The sequence below is a fragment of the Theobroma umbraticum genome, unplaced genomic scaffold (genome assembly GCF_002168275.2).
Source record: "Theobroma umbraticum cultivar Fairchild unplaced genomic scaffold, ASM216827v3 scaffold_12.1, whole genome shotgun sequence".
Classification (NCBI taxonomy): domain Eukaryota; kingdom Viridiplantae; phylum Streptophyta; class Magnoliopsida; order Malvales; family Malvaceae; genus Theobroma; species Theobroma umbraticum.
In genome coordinates, this window is record NW_018397269.1 from 1528228 (window position 1) to 1545942 (window position 17715).

At 32.7% G+C, this 17715-nt stretch overlaps 2 protein-coding genes and 1 long non-coding RNA gene across 4 annotated transcripts; all 3 read right to left on the minus strand.

Annotated features, from left to right (window-relative positions):
- Positions 1-4632: 4632 nt before the first annotated feature.
- On the minus strand, positions 4633-5474 carry LOC110425930 (uncharacterized). The gene is made up of 2 exons (XR_002446081.1): positions 5142-5474; positions 4633-4870 (listed from the first exon to the last, which is right to left on the minus strand). It is a non-coding gene; the product is annotated as an uncharacterized LOC110425930 (long non-coding RNA).
- Positions 5475-6020: 546 nt separating this feature from the next.
- LOC110426027 (nuclear transcription factor Y subunit C-1-like) lies at positions 6021-8146 on the minus strand (the record flags this gene model as incomplete). Its single annotated transcript, XM_021441108.2, has 6 exons — positions 8025-8146; positions 7791-7887; positions 7288-7358; positions 6485-6679; positions 6201-6281; positions 6021-6086 (listed from the first exon to the last, which is right to left on the minus strand). Coding segments are annotated over exons 1-6 (624 nt in total), but the record flags the coding sequence as incomplete, so codon positions are not given.
- Positions 8147-11210: 3064 nt separating this feature from the next.
- Positions 11211-13458, minus strand: LOC110425945 (Zinc finger C-x8-C-x5-C-x3-H type family protein). Of its 2 annotated transcripts, none has more exons than XM_089785200.1 (3): positions 13318-13458; positions 12498-13151; positions 11211-11538 (listed from the first exon to the last, which is right to left on the minus strand). In XM_089785200.1, exons 2-3 carry the CDS (start codon positions 13131-13133, stop codon positions 11233-11235), a joined length of 942 nt encoding a protein of 313 aa, XP_089641326.1. In that variant the 5' UTR covers positions 13134-13151; positions 13318-13458; the 3' UTR covers positions 11211-11232. The 2 variants fall into 2 exon arrangements, with proteins under 2 accessions (XP_089641326.1, XP_021296703.1); XM_021441028.2 differs by having other exon boundaries at positions 12498-13146; positions 13318-13394.
- Between the last annotated feature and the right edge of the window lie 4257 nt (positions 13459-17715).

Sequence of the window (17715 nt, forward strand, 5' to 3'; positions counted from 1 at the left end):
TACACTTCACATTCTTGTATACGGACAAGAAGAACTCATAACTTTACATAGGGAGTTTATCTCTAAACTTTATGTGAGGAGATTGACTCTACCCTTAAATAAGCATTATAACTGTGGCCTATTCTAGCTGAATTATGAATGATTAAGCTGTGGTTAAAATATGAATAGTGAAACACAATCAATATAAAAGCGATAAAGTTGGGGTTGGAATGATTTTTATTTTTATTTTTTTTAAATATACAAGATAACAAAAAATCAAATCATATACTTGGCATATAAGAGAAAATTGAAGTAAAAATCTCATATATAATACTTTTTTATGTATTTATACCTTTTCCCTCTTGTATTGTTCTCTTGTACATTTTTACATGTATCCTGTCCTTTCCTTCTAATCAATCAACTTTATTAAAATTTATTTTTTAAGTTTGAGAGAGTAGTTAGTTTGGTATTTGATCATTAGTGTTTAATTTTATATTACGACTCAAAAGCCTTCTCAATTTTTAACTCCCTTTAAGGAGGCATAACATTCTTTTGGTCAAACTTTTATTGTTAAAATCCTTTTAACCTGGTAATAAAACCTGATCAGCCCATGTTTCAGTCCCAACTACTAATATTTTCACGAGGGTAATTAGTCAGAGTTTTTCCCATAAGTTTGGCACTTAAAATCAGAGTTTATTAATTGAGTGTTCTTTTTGTTTGGTGCTGTCTTATACAAGGTGATTGAGGGAATCAATTTCATTGAAAAAATTCTATTGTTCTTTGTGGTAAATTGCATGACATTAGCATTATGGTGGGGATGGAGTAGAAGATGCTAAAACGAAGATCATTCACTAGTGGTCAAAGAACAAATCTATAATTAACTTTTGCTACCTCGAGCACTGTCTCCCTATCCGATTGCAATATAGAAGCCACCCAATTTAGTTTATGGCTTTATCCCTTCCATAAGCACGGCATATTTCTCGAGATGATTGGATTTTTATTGTACATTTCTATAGAAGATTGTGCTTTCCCTATTTGGTTATTAAGCCAAAACCTGCCCTATTTGGTTAACCCAAAACCCCCCCTTAAGAATATCCAAGAACTCGAGTTACACAGTTAAGGGAGGAGTGATATCTTTCCTACAACATAAATCTTATCTTCATTCCCAAACTTTGGATATATGGACGTCCCAAGTTTCAAGTTTTAACTATTAAGATATTATCTTGAAACGTCAAAATGCATATTTAGATATTTTATCAAAATTAAGCTTAAGAAAACTAAATTGAAGTTTCTTGACTTATTACAAAATTTTATTTCTATCCTCAACCTTTTCACTACAATATAAGACAGAATGCCATGAATGATTTGCCTTCTTGTATACAAATGTCGATTATTATCCGCGTAAATAAGTAAGACTCACGTATTAATAAATATGATTGATTTCCTTAAAAAAAATTATGCATGAAATTAAACAAGGCAACTCTACTAGATATATATATGATACTTTATGTGTACCAACAATATTCTGTTGTCAATCCAACACCGAAAAAGAAAGGGATCTTACAAGTGCACTGGAAAATGCGATTCCTATACCATTTCAGCACAAAAAAAGTGCTCAATAAGGTCAGTTCATAAAGCATTAGTTGTTGCCTTTTTCTTGACATTACCACTCTCTCTACTACGTCTGTTGGTCTAGAATTAGAATCACCAAATGCAAGCAATTGCATGGAGTTAGAGAGATTGAATTGTTCCCAAAGAGTCTGCCTGATTGGCTGGAGGATTTGACAAACTAGCTATAATGGAGAATTCTCCAGAGAGGGGGTTGGGAAAGAATCAATTTCGGCATTGATTGGTCTATCTTTATTCCTATCCTTTCTTCTATAATTTAAGCCCTTGGCATAGCCTCATTTTTTGACCTCTTTTTGGCATGAGTCCCCCAAGCACTTTGCTATCCCTAGCCTTTTACCTTTCCCTCAATGGAGGGACCTCCTCTCCATTAAAATCATTCAGCATTCTTTTTATCGAATCTAAGGGAGATTACGACGGAGAGGAAAGAATCAACTACTCATCCATCTATGACGTAAACGTCAAATGTATGTAACCACATTTAGTCAAAATAATTGATGGTTGATTATTTTGGTTTAAAATATTCCAAGGCAATGCACCTTTTCATCCTTTAGTACTTTTTCTTTTCTCCCTTCGTGCATAATCTACCCACATGTATATGTATGGATACGCAATATCCAATCGCCGGAGAATTTATGTCTTGCTGCATGAAATTGTGATATATATTCTTCACATGGCCAAGTTGTTGATAACTTAAAGACATTCATCACAATAATGTGTGAGATTTTTTATCAAATTGATTGACTTTATATTCTTCTCCCTAGCTAGTTATACATAATGAAACGAAAGCAAAGAGCGAAAATAATCCTCTACAATAAAACGGATGTGTGATTTACTTTGCAAGAATACCTCAAATATAATTTATATATGGTCAGTTTATTAATTAAATTATTGAACAAACACGATGTTGAGTTCTCAAATAAGTTTTGGTTCAAATGGTTCTATGAGATTGATGCAAGATATAAAGGCTACATCCACATATGGAGATAGAAAAATCTTCACCATTTGTTTCTTTAAATCATGTCCAAATTAATAGGAGCAGGATTTATGATGGAACTTTGTCGGCCTCAATTAAGTTTGAACTAATCATGCTTTTACATAGAGAGTAGTGTGGTATCAGTGTCAAACATTATTCAAACCCAAACCTCATGCGTAAGGAATCAAATTACAAATCTATGTACCTTCACATCAATTGAAACCCATTATCCCAAACTACCCCTAAAGCCTGTCTGAATATGAGAAATTGTTTTTGGCTTTATTATTGTTTATGCTATCTTTTCTTTCAATAAAACAAAAATATACATTTTGATTTTATTAATATTTATAAAATGAAAGCACATTTATAACCCTATGTATCAAAAGAAATTCCATTGATTAATTAGTATAGGGTCTCATTTGTAACCATTTTGATTCTTTCTCACAACTGGGCTGAGTTCAGAGTCAGGATTATTATTTTAGTTACTGTTTATTGTGCTCATGGGTTAGTCCATTGATATTTATTTTTTCTTTGGGTGCATTGCTTACTAAGTTGGGTAAATTCTTCGGGACCCAATTTGGACTTGTTTTGTCCTTAGTAGCCCATCAGATCCGATCAGAACTGTATTCCTTACCATATTTACCAAGTGAAAAGAAAGCAAATGAGTGTGTGTTTAATTTATGTACATAACTAGTCTATTATTCGTACTATACGTTTAGGGTGGTAAATTTTTTTTAATTAAGTTAAGAATATTTTATAAAATAGATATGTAATACTAATTATATTATTATATCTAATTGTTGATGTATATTGACATGTATAAAATATTATTTTATAAAATATATCGTTATTGTTATTGTAGCCATCATTGTGGTATTTGTGGTGGTGCTTTCATACAAAAATACACCTATAAACAACCTCACAACAAAACAAAACTTTAAATAAAATCTCCAATATGCTTGTATGTGTTTTATCGTTTTTATATTCAAATTGATTTAGTCGTATGAAGCTGTATAATCAGTTATATACTTGTTTGCCAATGATGAAGCAAAAGAGTGTAACTGTACAAATTATATTATTTATTTTTACTACACATTTTTCTCTTAAATTTTTTTTTGTTTGTCATAAATTTTAGATGATAAAATAAACTTGAAATGAGGTATTCGACTAATGTCAAATTTTATGTATGTTTAAGAGGAAATATATTTTTTAGCTATTGAATGAAGGAAGAAACTTTAAAAACACTCATTTTGAAAATTTTATGAGATTCGTGTACTTTAATATGGCTATCATAAAAAAAATACTGACATGTAAGCAATCAAGCTCATGTTTTAGATTTAGTTGATTTTTATTTATTTGATTGTCAAGATTTTTTTTTATATTATTAATAAATTTATGAGATGAGATTGACAGAGTAATTGGGCTTGTCCAATAGATAAACCAATATAAATATCATTTCAACTAGAAATGAACCTTTCACATAGTAATTGACTTTTGAATTTGAGTTTTATTTTCAATCTTTTTAAAATCTTAAATTTTCGAATATGTTAATCATTGAAACAAACTCTAGATAGATGTGGTTAGATTTAAAGTGGCTGTTGAAAAAGGATAAAGAAAACATGTTTGGAGAAAAAGACAAAAGGAGAAAGTTGAATTGAAACAACATGAGATTTGTGACTGAAGTGGTTGGGGAGCATGAACATGACACGCAAGGGAGAGGAGTGGCAGTGACCGATGGCGTTATCCTTACCCCCTTTCCTTATAATAATATTGGTTAGACAGATTAACTTAGATGGAGTCAAGCGTCAAGCAAGGAAGCTGCTGGGGCTTCTTTTAAATATAGTTATAGATGTCTAAAATTTGATGATTGCACATATCCAAAGTTAATAATAACATTTACAAAATGGAATCCATAGGATTATTGACAGTCCACGTATAAACTTGTGAGGGCAATTGCTCTTATTGGGAAATTCGAAAAGCATTCAAATTGGAATCTTAAAGTAGTAATTGATAAGTATTTATAGAAGACTTAGACAAAGCTCTAATAGCAGTTTAATTAACAATTGCATCATTCTTTCAACTATAGAATAAAGATAGAAGGAACCACATTGATTAATTGAACGACCAGGGGAATAAATATATACATATATATAACAATTCTACCATTAGAGAGTTGTCATCCCTAATGGATTGTCTTAACAGCTTAGATCTTAGGCATCATCATCATCATCATGCCTTTCTCTGTGAAAGGAGTTTTCTCTTTTTCTTTTTCTTTTATTTGAACAAGATCTGTAAAGGAGTTGGTATGGATGGACTTGAGCAATCAACTCAAACATAACCAAAAACTAAATACACAAAAAAGAACAAAATGGCTCAACATTAATTGGGCATTTTTTTCTTCACTTTTCCTTTGGATCCCTTAAAAACAATAAGCAGGCTGGATTTTGTATACTAACACAGCAGATGAGATGAACAACAGATCCAAAATAATAATTGTAACAGAACCAACAATGTGATGAAATTAAAGACTCCCACAAAAAGAAGAATTGAAAAGAGATACCTTCCTCCATAGGTAAAGAAACTTGGGAGAGATGTAAGGGAAAGGGAGAAGCCCCTGGAAATCACCGGAACGGGCGGCCTTGGGAAGAATTGCTGCATAAAAAACGATTAAAACTTAGCTTTGATCCGTCATCCCAAAGAGCCCATTCCTATAATTTCCAGTAGCTCCAATCTCCCTTCCCCCTCTTCTCTGAGCTACTAATTTCTTCCAACTTCCATCGCTTCTTCCCCCCCATCCAGTCCTTAGAACACCAAAACGCAGATGATTACAGTTTGGTTTAGGATGAGGAAGAGATGTCTAAATACAACAATCAATGCGCAATGATTCCTTTTGATCTTTTGCAAGTTGGTCCTTTATGTTTGAGTGTTTTGCTTCACACCCACCTGCATTTTTGTTATATTCATGTTGGACTTCAAGTGCATCTATTTGCATTTGAAGGTAATATTTTGAACTCCAATGTAGGACATCTATTATTAAACGAAGGAAAATTCAGAGCATCTCATACAAAAGACAAGTCTCCAATTACTCATTTAAGATTGTAAGATGGGAAAGATAATGTAGGATATCCTTATCCTAGCCTAATTTCTTTTCTTTTTCTCTGGTTACAGCTGCTTCATGTTCCTTCATTGCCATTGTTTTTTCTTTCTTTCAGCTGCCTTCATTCACTGCATAAACAAACAGCAGTCAATGAGTCATGCATGCAAATATAAATAAATGTAATATATACTGTATACCACCAAATTAAGTGTCAAACAAGTAATGTCCTATGCAAACTGAAAAGGTACCATCAAATTTAGGGTGTATGAATATGGTTCTTACGTATAAATTCTATATTTCACATCAAATCTCGTATACCCTGGTAGCAGATTCATAATTAAACTCATCATTGGACATTGGTGTCTTGATCATGAGATGCTGAACTTCTGGACTCCTCATAACCAGATCCTACAAAGGAGATGGGTAAACAGGCATGTTCTAAGTAGATTCAACCCACAGTTATCTAACTCAATACGAAATGAACAATGAATCAACTGATTATATTTGCGCTCTCATACTTACAGCATTCATATCCAACACAGGAAACTGCAGTTGATTAATAGGATCACACTCATTTTCCTCTGCAAATTTTACATGATCATCCTATAACAATTCATAGTATTGAAATTACAATCTTTAATTTTTCCCCCTCCAAAGCATTTGAAATAAACGATTCAAACCCATGCAACTTTCACCAATTGTATCTATAGTTTGTAGCATTGTAAGCCTATGTAGAACTCAATGAATCAGTTTCCTAACTGATATAAAATGCTGCAACTATGCAAGGGAAATGAAAGAAAAAAGACCTTTTGGTTAATCAATGGGACAACGTCAACCAAGAAATCAAGTCCCTCCTCTTGCCTTATAGCCCTGGCAATGTCTGAGCGCTGCAGGGTCCGGTGCTTACCTTCTTCCATTTGCAGCCACGCACGCAAAGTGAGCTCCAGAATGAAGAGCTCACAGGCCTTGGAGAACAAGACAGGAGTGTCTGCACTGATCATCTAGTGCAACATGTTAAATATGTAAGTAACAAGGTCCACAAATTGTATAAAATATAACAAAATGTTGGCATTTGCTTCTTTAAGGTCTTGGTTAAATATAACTTATCTGCCATCATCAAAATCAAATTAAATTTACTTTTGTTTTTTCTCTTTCTTTTGTAAATTGTTTGATCATTTATGTGTGAAGTCTAGTACAGTGCCCTTTTTTCAACCTTTGCTCTCTGATTTATTTTGTTTACAATTCTTCTTCTCTGTGTATGTAACAAACTCATTCAATATCTGTACAGAATTAGATGTTTAGAGGATTTGAACATGAACAATGTTAATTTGTAAACTACTTGGTGATGTAGGCAATGCAATCATGCATGAGAGATTTATCTTTAGAAGCCAGGCCATTTAATTATCAATAGAGTATATCTAATTTGTGGGCGACTGAAATCACTACAGGAAAATCATGGCTTGGTATGAAGAATAAAACTGAAAAGAATACATAAAATCCCAATTTCAAGATGTAATGCCTAGTATTATATAACATCCTAAAATCAAGAGAATAATATATCCATCAAAATTGAAAATGTAGGATAAAATCAGATCAACTTATACTAAACCTTCACATCTTTATCAGATTTCATAATCCTCTTGATCCTTGCTAGAGGTAGCTGATGGTGGCTCTTGAAAGCTATAGTTCAGCATGAAAGCAAACAGACACAACAATCAGTGACAAAGTAAAAACAGAACAAAAGAAAAAGGAAAAATTGGTAAATAAAGATGTACTGCAACCAAAGATATAATACGGTATATATATAGATGCCATTCATTCATTTCACCCTCAACCAGGGAATCAGCTCAATTAATAGGTATAAAAACTGGCATTGAAAATAATTCTGCATAGCATAAAATCATTAGTCAAATAAAAACTCTGGTGAGGTTTTCTTACTTCTGTCCTGTTCTTAGTCATATATATATATATATATATATATATCAGAAAAACCAAATATATACATTGCATATCTGACAAATCTATATATAATTTTATGATATTTTCCAGTCATTTTAACCACCACTACATACTAAACATGCACAGTCAAAGATAGGTTGATAAATAAGGGACCTGAAATGTTATGAATCTCCATCATTTGTTGGTACCAGAATAACTCTAAATTGCGCTTCTGAATCAGAAGATGGGAACGCTTCAGTTCTTCACCGTCCTTCACATGAAGAATGCAAGGAGATTGTGATGAATAATGTGCATAGTGTGCAAAAGGCAGGTAAAATCTTCCTATATATAGGAAAAAAAGGCATTATATACATGAACAGAATTCATGAGGGGTACTATGAGCTTCACCTCCTTGGAAGGCTGGTGAAAAGACAACATGAAAGAAGTCATTGGCAGGAAGTTATGAATATGTGGAGACAAGGTTGAAGAAGGTGTGAACTCTATTGACTGATTCAAGTCCATGGTTAACCTTTCTGCCAGAGGCCTCTTGATGTCAAGACCCCAAGGGATAGTCCTTTAAATAGTGGTTGGGGGTGATAAAAAAAAGGGAGCTGGAAAGGAAAGTGAATACTTAAGGCAATAAGCAATAAGTTTTAGGGTCAGGCTGACCAAAGAACAATAATTTTTAGGCCAAGGCTGAGCAATTAGCATTAAGTTTGTAGGAATCGTGAGCTAATTTTAGTATGTAGTGTCACCTTAAAATAAGAAAGGGAAGCGTAGAGGAAAAGGTAATTAAACAGTGCTTCTCTTGGAAAGTTGAATGAATTACTTGCCAGCGAAGAATATTAATAACCTGCAGATCATATCACGCGCTACAAATCTGTATATATAACAGCATTTTTTTTTATACTCAAAATTTGAAGTCTGAACTCACTGATAATCATTAAACGCACTTGTTATAATTGCAATCCCCTTGAAAAGAGCATTTTTAATTATATTTAAATCGCATATAATCAATTAGTTTAATTGCTTTAACTCAAAATTTGTCAGAGGAACAAAATTTTTAATTCATAAAACAGGACAAGGCGCGTGCACAGAAGGTAACATCAGATTCAGGTTGAAATGGGAGGTGGAATGTTTTCATGGTGTTGAGCAAAACAGGCAATTGAGGCTTTTGAACATTGTCATAAATTCTTATTAGCAATTATTAGTACTGGTTTTTTCCTTTCTGGTCTGATTAATGTGATGTTGTTTGCTAGTCATTCATTATTGAATGGCAGAGAATCTGATTCTTCTAAACCTCCCAGGAGTCATTCATCTGAGTTGGCCTGGAGACGTTGAGCATCTTTTTGAGTAAACTTCAGTTTAAGAAACTTTATAAGGAATTGTTGAAATAAAAAGTTTCCTGATAGATTTTTAAAGGAAAAACGTATCTGACTGGATATCACAAGTTTAAATGCATGTTGTTTTACTTGTATGGCATGTTAGACTAGTGAGAAAACAAAACCTGTTTTCTGCTAAATGGTTTGAAGGTTTACTTTACCATTAACCTTTTCTTTCAGGGATTTGGACACTGTGTGCGGCCAAACCAGAAGCAGTTTAAATACCAGTTCATTTTACTTTCTCTTGTATGCATCCAGTAAGATGATTTCACCATTCTTGACTTTCTCAATAATTAAAGTATCTGCTTTCAATAAATGTAGCTTTCCATTCAGCCAAAAGAAGCAGGAAGAACCTGATACAATAGAAACGAGCCTGAAATTATAGCTAAATCGACTTGCTAAGATCCTCAAATCCATGCCCCAACTTCCACCAGAGATATCCATTCAGCTTTTTATCACCTGGAATGGAAAGACTTTCCAAGCATGCTCTAACACCTGCTGCTACTTCAAACAACAATTTCTAGACAAGAGCTACAGTTTTGTACTTCTTCACATATTGCTCTATTTTTAGATGTGGTAAATGTTTCGGCAAAGGATTTTTCTTATAGTTGGACATCCCAAGCAATTGTTTGAATTTTGGTCCATTTACTTCTAGAAGTTAAGAAGGGAAAAAGAGGGATTTGCCTCCCTAGACTTTCTAGTGTACAGGTCTGATCAAGAACAAGCAACACCAATGTTCAGTGCATTTTAAGGCAGAACTTGCTTTTCATGAGTCAGAATCATCCTTCCTAAAGTATTCAAAGAAACAATTCCAGTTCCTATATAAATTTTTATTAGCTTGAGGACCCTTTACATCAGAAATGCAACTGATCCAAAAACTTTTACACAAATGGATTTGTTTTTGTGCTAATTTTTACCTCCTTTCCCCAAACAGGTGAAGGCAAACAAGAAGATATCAGAAACTTCTCCAACAATATTCTTAATTTCTTCCAAAATCTCTTTTAAGACATAACAATTCGAAAATAAACTCAAAATAATAAGGTAAACAAAGTAAAAGATCTTAAAATATTAATTTCAGTAAAAGTTAATGAGTAAGAAAACTTCACTTTGAAAATAAATACTAGAGTTCATATTTTTACCATAGTTAATTAATTATATAAACAACTAATGTGACTTTGATTTAGTGGTTCTTAACTTCTTTAAAAAGATTAAGGTCCAAGATTTATATCCCTACTTCCCTATTACTAGTAAATTGTATATCATTTTTATTTAAATATAATTATGTTATAAATAAAAACTAATATAAAGAAAACTTTGATTACAATGTTAAAAAAAAAGTATCCAACCCAGCTGCCCAAAGCCTGATCGCAGAATTCATCAGGCCCAGCTTTTGCCTAAATTAGCCCTTCCTAACTATGGGCTGGGAAACCACAAATGAATAGAATCCCAATTGCCAAATGCCAAGGCACCTCACAGCTAGGAGTTGATATGGAATAGCAAGTAGATATTAATTACTTGTAGCTAGCAATCATGTTAATCCAACCGAAACACATCAAACACATTGAACGAAGACAACACCTTCGTCACATACGTCTCTGTATACACTTTCATCTAAAGGCATTTGTAATTGACCACAGATTTGAATCTTATATATATATATATATATATATATATATTTAACTAACTTGAACTGAAAGTTGCCTAGTACCACCAAACTAAAACACCATCATTGCAAAAGTTCAAGTTTGTTGTTTTGGTCGGTCTTCTTATAAACTTATGCTTGTACATCATTTCTTTTTCATGGACTTTTTGTATCATTACTTAGACTCAGTTCTATTTGCGTGGGTCGAGTGGAGTTATACACTAACATTTTATATTTGAATTGTATGTCGTACTCTTTCTTAAATTCTGAAATAGACCAGGAAAGTGTGATGTAGTAGAGAATTATTTCTCATTTTATAACTCAAAATAATATATACAAAATAAAATCAAAAACCCTTTTTTTTTTTTGGCATACGGTACATTTATCATCACTTTTTTTATGAAAAATTTTCATACATAAAGTTTAATGAATATCATCACACATTCGGAATTTATATAAACTCATTTAACACTACAAATTATTATATCATAATTATGACTTTGGACAGTGTTCTTTCCATGCTGACATTTCTGATTTTATTAGCGTCAGTCAGGGTTATTTACACTTTTTTCTTTGAGCCGAATAATATGAATTAACGTGGAATTAGTAGTCGCTCTTGCTCGGTAAGAGAGTGACGGAAGTGGCACCTGTGGCCGTAGGGACATGCCTGGCCGGCGAGGACCACCCTACAAACCTCGGTCTTGTATTTTGGATGCCTGATAACTGGACGTAGCTCGGTGATTCCATGGGCAAACTGGCATTGGTCGCCGTAGGGGCATGTGCCTGTCTCCTGCCATTTGTTGCACAGCTCCGTCTTGACCGTGCCTTGATTGTATACCTCCAATTCCATTGCATTCTCTAACTCTTTTTTTGCTTCAGGTGGCACATACATTCGCCGCTGCATATTTGAGAAAGTTATGATTTTCCTCTTAAACCCTTGCAAATACTGATTAATAGAGTATTATCATGGCTAAATCCAGAAGAAAGACACAGTGCAAGTTACATGTTTATTATATACACTAAAATACAAGAATAATCTTAATGATACATTATTATTTTTTTATTTTTTTTTAAAAGAGAGAATTCGAATCTAGTTTTTTGGAAAAAGAATAATATGCATTTGCCATTAAACCAATGACTCGAGTGCAAGATAAATTATGTTTAAAAAGGATACTACATTGGTATTGATGTTTATGATCTTTATTCTTGAAAATAATATCTTTAATTATATGAAACAAAATTTAAAGCTACCAAAACATCTTTTTAACATATATTAAAACTTTCAAATATGTATACCATTACTTGTAGAAAAAGCAAATGCTTAAATATGGTTCAATATTTTCTTAACTATATTACAATTATAAAGTTTAAAAACTATCTATATGTACATAATTAAATAGCTTTTAGCAGTAGTTTATAAATAACGATATTTACTTTTTTTTATATATCTTTTAGCTTTCAATTGACAATTTATTAATGTAGGATAGAAAGTAGAAATGGAGAATATCAGCAATATGACCGAAAATAAACCTTATACATCACTCACAGTATGTAAGCAATTCAATCTCTTTATGTCTGGTATAAATGTAAAGGTATTTGGGTGTATACTATTAATTATAGTTAATAAATTCAAGAGTGGCAAGTACTTGATTTAATTCACACCAATATAACAATTGAGAGAATAAGAAGACTTAGTTTATTGATTGTTGTTTCTCTTTAAGAGGGTTGAGTCTAAGGCTCAAATCCCCAATCTCTCTCCTTAAACTTCTCATATTACCAAAAAGAAAATACATATAATTTGTCATGATATAACAAATAAAATTCTCCCCCTCAGGAAATGGAAAAACGGTAACTCACCGACGGGTTGAAGACTCGCTGCTGGTTGCTCGAACCTTGCTGTTGGTTGACCTTAAGATAACTACTAGACCTGACTGAAACGCTCTTCGGCAGCGAATTCCTCTGACCATTACTACTCCTCCTCTCCCATGTTTTCACGTTCAAATCCGATACCTCTTCGCGTTGAAGGTTTCTGTTCATGGCAGCTTGGGACGACGAGTGCAGGCTCAACAGCTTGATCAACTCAGTGTTGGCCGTCCGAAGATCCGTATTCTCTTTTCGCAGAGATTCTAGCTCTCTAATGAGAGCTTGGAGGCGCGTAAAGCAAAGCTCGTAGTGGTCACATAGCTGCCGATACTCGAGGATGAGACGAGCCTGGTTGAGGCGGTGCTCGGTGGCTGTGGCGTCTGACGTGAACTTGAGATCAAGGTGGAGGTCATCCGAGGAAGAGCAAGAGGAAGGCGTGAGGGACAGGGAATAAGGGAGAGGAGAGTTTGGGGGGAAAATGGAGTTGTACATAGAAAAGAAGTCGGTAGCTATATCTTGGCGGTAACGGTGGTGGTTTTGAAGTGGAGACGACGGTGGTGATAGTGATACGTAGTTTTGGTTGTCGACGGTGGCATTTTGATTAGAAGATGAAGATCTTGGTTTCTCCATGATGAGTATCCTGCTGCACTAGGTAAACATCAAAAGCAAGCATCAAAATAGAGAATAAATTAGACCATAAGATTCTAGACAAGAGAAAATTGAATAAAATGCGACACATATTATAATAAATAATAGTACAAAACATCAATTTAGAATTTCAGATTTGGGTTTAAACAAATCCAAAACTTTGTACCAAGGATTTCCCAATCAGAAGGAGCACTTGAAAATGGCTGAAATTGGAGAGAAAATTTTGCTCCCCGGCAAGGAACCTTGTAATTCCGTTATAGTCTCAAATAAAAGAAATGTGAAACAGTTAACGTAGAAGGAAGAAAAGGTGACAAATAATTAATGGGGGAATAAAATAAAGACATATATATTTATTTATATGGGAGTTCAGTTGGAGAGGTGAGTGGGGAAGGAAGTGTCTGGTTGGGGGGAATGTTTTGGCGTGGTATGAAAGAATGTGAGTTGGAGAAGAGATGGGAGTGGAATTTTTTCCTTATTTGTTTTCTATCATGAGTTAGATTAAGAGATGCTTTTTCAAAGTCTTTTTTTAAGTAAGGTTAATAATTATTAAATCTTTTTTTTTTGTATGTTTGTTGCTTCTATTTCACAGCTTTAACTAACCATGGCCCCTCCTCAATCAAGATATATTGCCTAATATCTTGTTACATAACCAACAACCACTACCATTATTCTAAGTTTTTATCTTTTTTTTTTCTTTCCTTCATTTTCTCTAGGTTTGACATAAATTACAAGTGCAGATTTCTATTAGATTACCTTCTTGATTAATGACAATTGTAGTACAATAATCAAGGCTTAACCTACTTACTCAACTATCAAGGGTGACCCCACTCAACTTTGAAAGATTATAAATATATGTACATTTTTATGAAAAAATTTTGTATTTTTCTATATTGATCTCACTAAAATCGAAATAAAAACTTAAAAGAAAGGGCAAAATTTGAATTTCCATCTATTTTTTTCATACAAAAAAGAATACAAACATTATATTATTCCAATCTTAATTCGCACTTAAATGTGAAACTTTAAAGTTTAAATTTTGTATTGTTTATTGCTATTTTTAATTGTTAAAGGATTCCTTTTTATTTTAATATACCTATTAACCTTTTCTTAATGATTGTTAAAGGAATTAGAGTTAAAATGTCCCATTTATAAGAAAAAAAATAAAAAACCACAATAAGAAAAACAAAAAGATAAGTATTACAAAAGTCGAATTATAGAGATGAGTGCACATGATATTAGTATCGTTTTTATTACGCTAAATAGTGTCTTTATTTAATTGGAGGATCACATGAAAAATTCATGTTTCTTTTGCATTATTATTTGTCTTGTTAATGACAATTGCGGCGTTGTTATCACATGTTATTAAATTAATCAAGTTAAATTGTTTTCTTGAGAAAAGGCGTTGGCGGGTCATTTCTTGCGTCTATAGCCGTCAACAACAAAATAATATTAATAGAGAAAAATGCCACAAGACTCACTGTGCGCACTTTACGTTATAATCGACCACTTAATCAGAAATAAGAAAATAAAATAATATTAAAGATTCCTTTATACATAATGTAAATGAAGCATGTATGAAAAGAAAAAACGATCCTTGCATAAAGTAGGGGAGTTTTTGGTGTATGGAATCTTGGTTGAGGTGAATGGATACAAAGTTGCCAATATTCAAGGTTGAGGGATAGGGATACGTTTGATCGAGCCATTGAAAAAAAGTATATGACAAAAATAGAAATGAAAGAGAGGTGGGAGATATGATAAAGATAAGTTGGACACTGTCTTGACTTAGCACACATGTTGAATACTGTCTTCACTCAATATCGTATTGTGGTCGATCGGTGCAAAGGTTTGTGTTATGTATAGATAAGTTGCCTTTGCTAGATATTGATAAGTTGAGCATTGCTAGCTAAAGGTCTTGGTAAAACTTACATTTATTTCTTCTTGCTTCCCTTTCCTGAAGACTGCTAGAAGCAAAACCCAAACACACAGGAAATGATCACATCCGCCAAGCTGCATTACAGTTTACGTGCCTTTTTTTAGGCTAAAATGTAATGCTGGTTTCAATTTCAAACAATAATATCATATCATTCTCGAAATATATTACTTATAATAATGGTTTATTTACTCTTAAGAATATTTATGTTCATGTCTTATAATGAACTTGTGTAATAATATTTTGACACTTATGTCCACAGAGCCATGGACTAGTCGGCCAAAGCCCATGGACCTGCTGCTTAACATACTCTCCTCTCATTGGCTTACGTTTGCTCTTATGATAAGGTAAAATGTAATTTTGGTTTTGTTAAGAGAGTTAATAACATGTCCTGTATATTTATAAAAACTAATAAATTAATAATGACATTTTGGTTGTTTGCATGTTTAGATCAGTTCGATGGTAGGATTGTCTTACTTCTTAGCATCAAAAAAATTTTAATAAATTAAATATTATTTATCTTATACATTACGATGGAGTTTTTATACTTTACAGGCAAAGTTAAAAAATTGACATTGTACTGAAGTTCTTATATTTCATAAGTAAACTTAAAAAATTATGCGTCGTGTCTTATTAAAATATATTGATAAATATTAAATCAATAGATTAATTTGATGAAATAAATTATTCATTAATTGAATATATGATAATTATTTTTTTTTGTTTATAAATTTTAAAAGTTTTAGTATTGTTGTATGACATAATAATAATTTTTTGAAAATTAATTTTTGTTGTTTAAAAATACTGAAAATATGATTTGACCAAAATAGAAACGCGGGGATGTTCTTTGCACTTTGAAAACTTGACTGGGCTTTAAGGCCAAGGTACTCTATGGATCCAGCAACGTAATTGGGAGCAAGGTTCAGACAAATGAAACAAATTAACTTAAAACAATTTTAACAATTATACTCATACCTTAACTATTTTAATATATTTATTCTAGCAAATTCATACCAATAATAGAAGCGAAAATATTTAAGTGAGAGAATGCATTAGATATTAGCTTAGAAGTTGCTCCATGGGGCTTAGTCTACAAAACCTTGAATTTAGTTGTCCTCTTATAGGGTGAGGTGATACTATTTTGTAGACAACCTTTTTTATTAAAAAAAAATTATAAATGGAACTTTAAATTGTGGAATTCGAATTGAAGAATTTTTGCAATAAAGATGTGATTAGGAAGGAAACATATCAAACACTTTAATTAGGATAATAAGTTATGGACCAAACCTGCCAATAGCTCTATCAATACTTCATTAATGTCAATTCCAAAGAAATTCAATTCCCTCCCACCCCTCTCTTCCTTTTTCCTTTTGAGAAATTGCAATGATCTCATTTTCAAAATGAAACTTATGATCATTTGTAAGTGATAATCAATTTTCCTTTTTTTAAAATGATTACTAGGTTCTTTGATTTTTTTAATTAATTCTTCGGTTATATAGTTTACGTGTGAATAGTAATACTCAAGCTATAAAACATTTGATTTAATAGTAAGTATAAGTATCTCTTACTTAAATAACAGACTTAAATTTAAATTTCTTAACTAAAAATTGTATCCCAATTTAATTAAAAAAATGTCAAGCCTTATGGCATTGTTCAACATTGACAATGCACGTGTGTAATTAAACTGTACCAGCCTGGAAAAATCCCCTCAGACAATTCATCAGTTTACCTCATATTTGAGGGTCGAGGCCATCTCAGAAGGTCAGATTGGCCGTAGCAAAACTTATAGTTTTTCTGTTGTTTCAGTTCAAATGGACTAAGAATAACCCCGTAAAAACTATAACAGAATAGTAACTGAGGAGGGGAAGTTGGTAGGGATGCAAACTTCAAATTGACATTCAACAATAGGTGTGATCAATGCACGTAATTGTAAAAATTAACAGGGGAACTGTGACCAATTTTTATTTTCCTTGTAATTAATACTGACCAAGTTGTATGACGAAAATGGAGGAATAATGCTCTTCAATTCAATTTCCTCTTCTCGTGTTAAAATTCAAATCCGAAATGTCAAACCATTAATTTTTTTTTGAGGTTTCCCTATTAAGTTCAAACTGATAGATATGTACATACGAAGTACACTTGACAATGGGGAAAAACAAAGTCACAAGATCGAAATAATCACAACAAGAAGAAATTAATGAAAGAAAAAAAAATCTTAACAGAATTAATACCTCATTGAAAAGGATAAGTTGAAACTAATTTAACTTCGAGGAATCTCATACTGAGTGAAAGCACCACCATTAACTTATGCAAAAATGAACTGCACTTAGGGATATAATTAAGTTGTTTAATTTACCCCGCGGATAATTCTCTAGTAGCTGCTAGAGCCTTGTAAATCTCATAAACCAACCTTTGGTCAAATTCATTGCTGGAATAAACAACAGGAACTTTTCGAGCTTTGGGAATCCGTTTTCCTCCAAACGTATTCTCGGTATTCAAGGAGCCCACGTTCCCAGCCAAACTGATCATCATGTTCATATAAGCATTTTTGAGCTTCGTCAAAAGCTTTATAGGCGAAGCAATCTTCCAACGCAGCTTCGGTATCGCCTTGACCCTCCAAAACCTTCGCGATCC

What these genes read in the sequence shown, in the direction of transcription:
- LOC110425945 (XM_089785200.1), bottom strand. Translation starts at nt 13,133, where the DNA reads ATGGAGAAACCAAGATCTTCATCTTCTAATCAAAATGCCACCGTCGAC. An exon ending in AGCGAGTCTTCAACCCGTCG is followed by an intron (nt 11,539 to 12,497) that starts GTGAGTTACCGT and finishes TCAAATATGCAG; the next exon opens with CGGCGAATGTATGTGCCACC.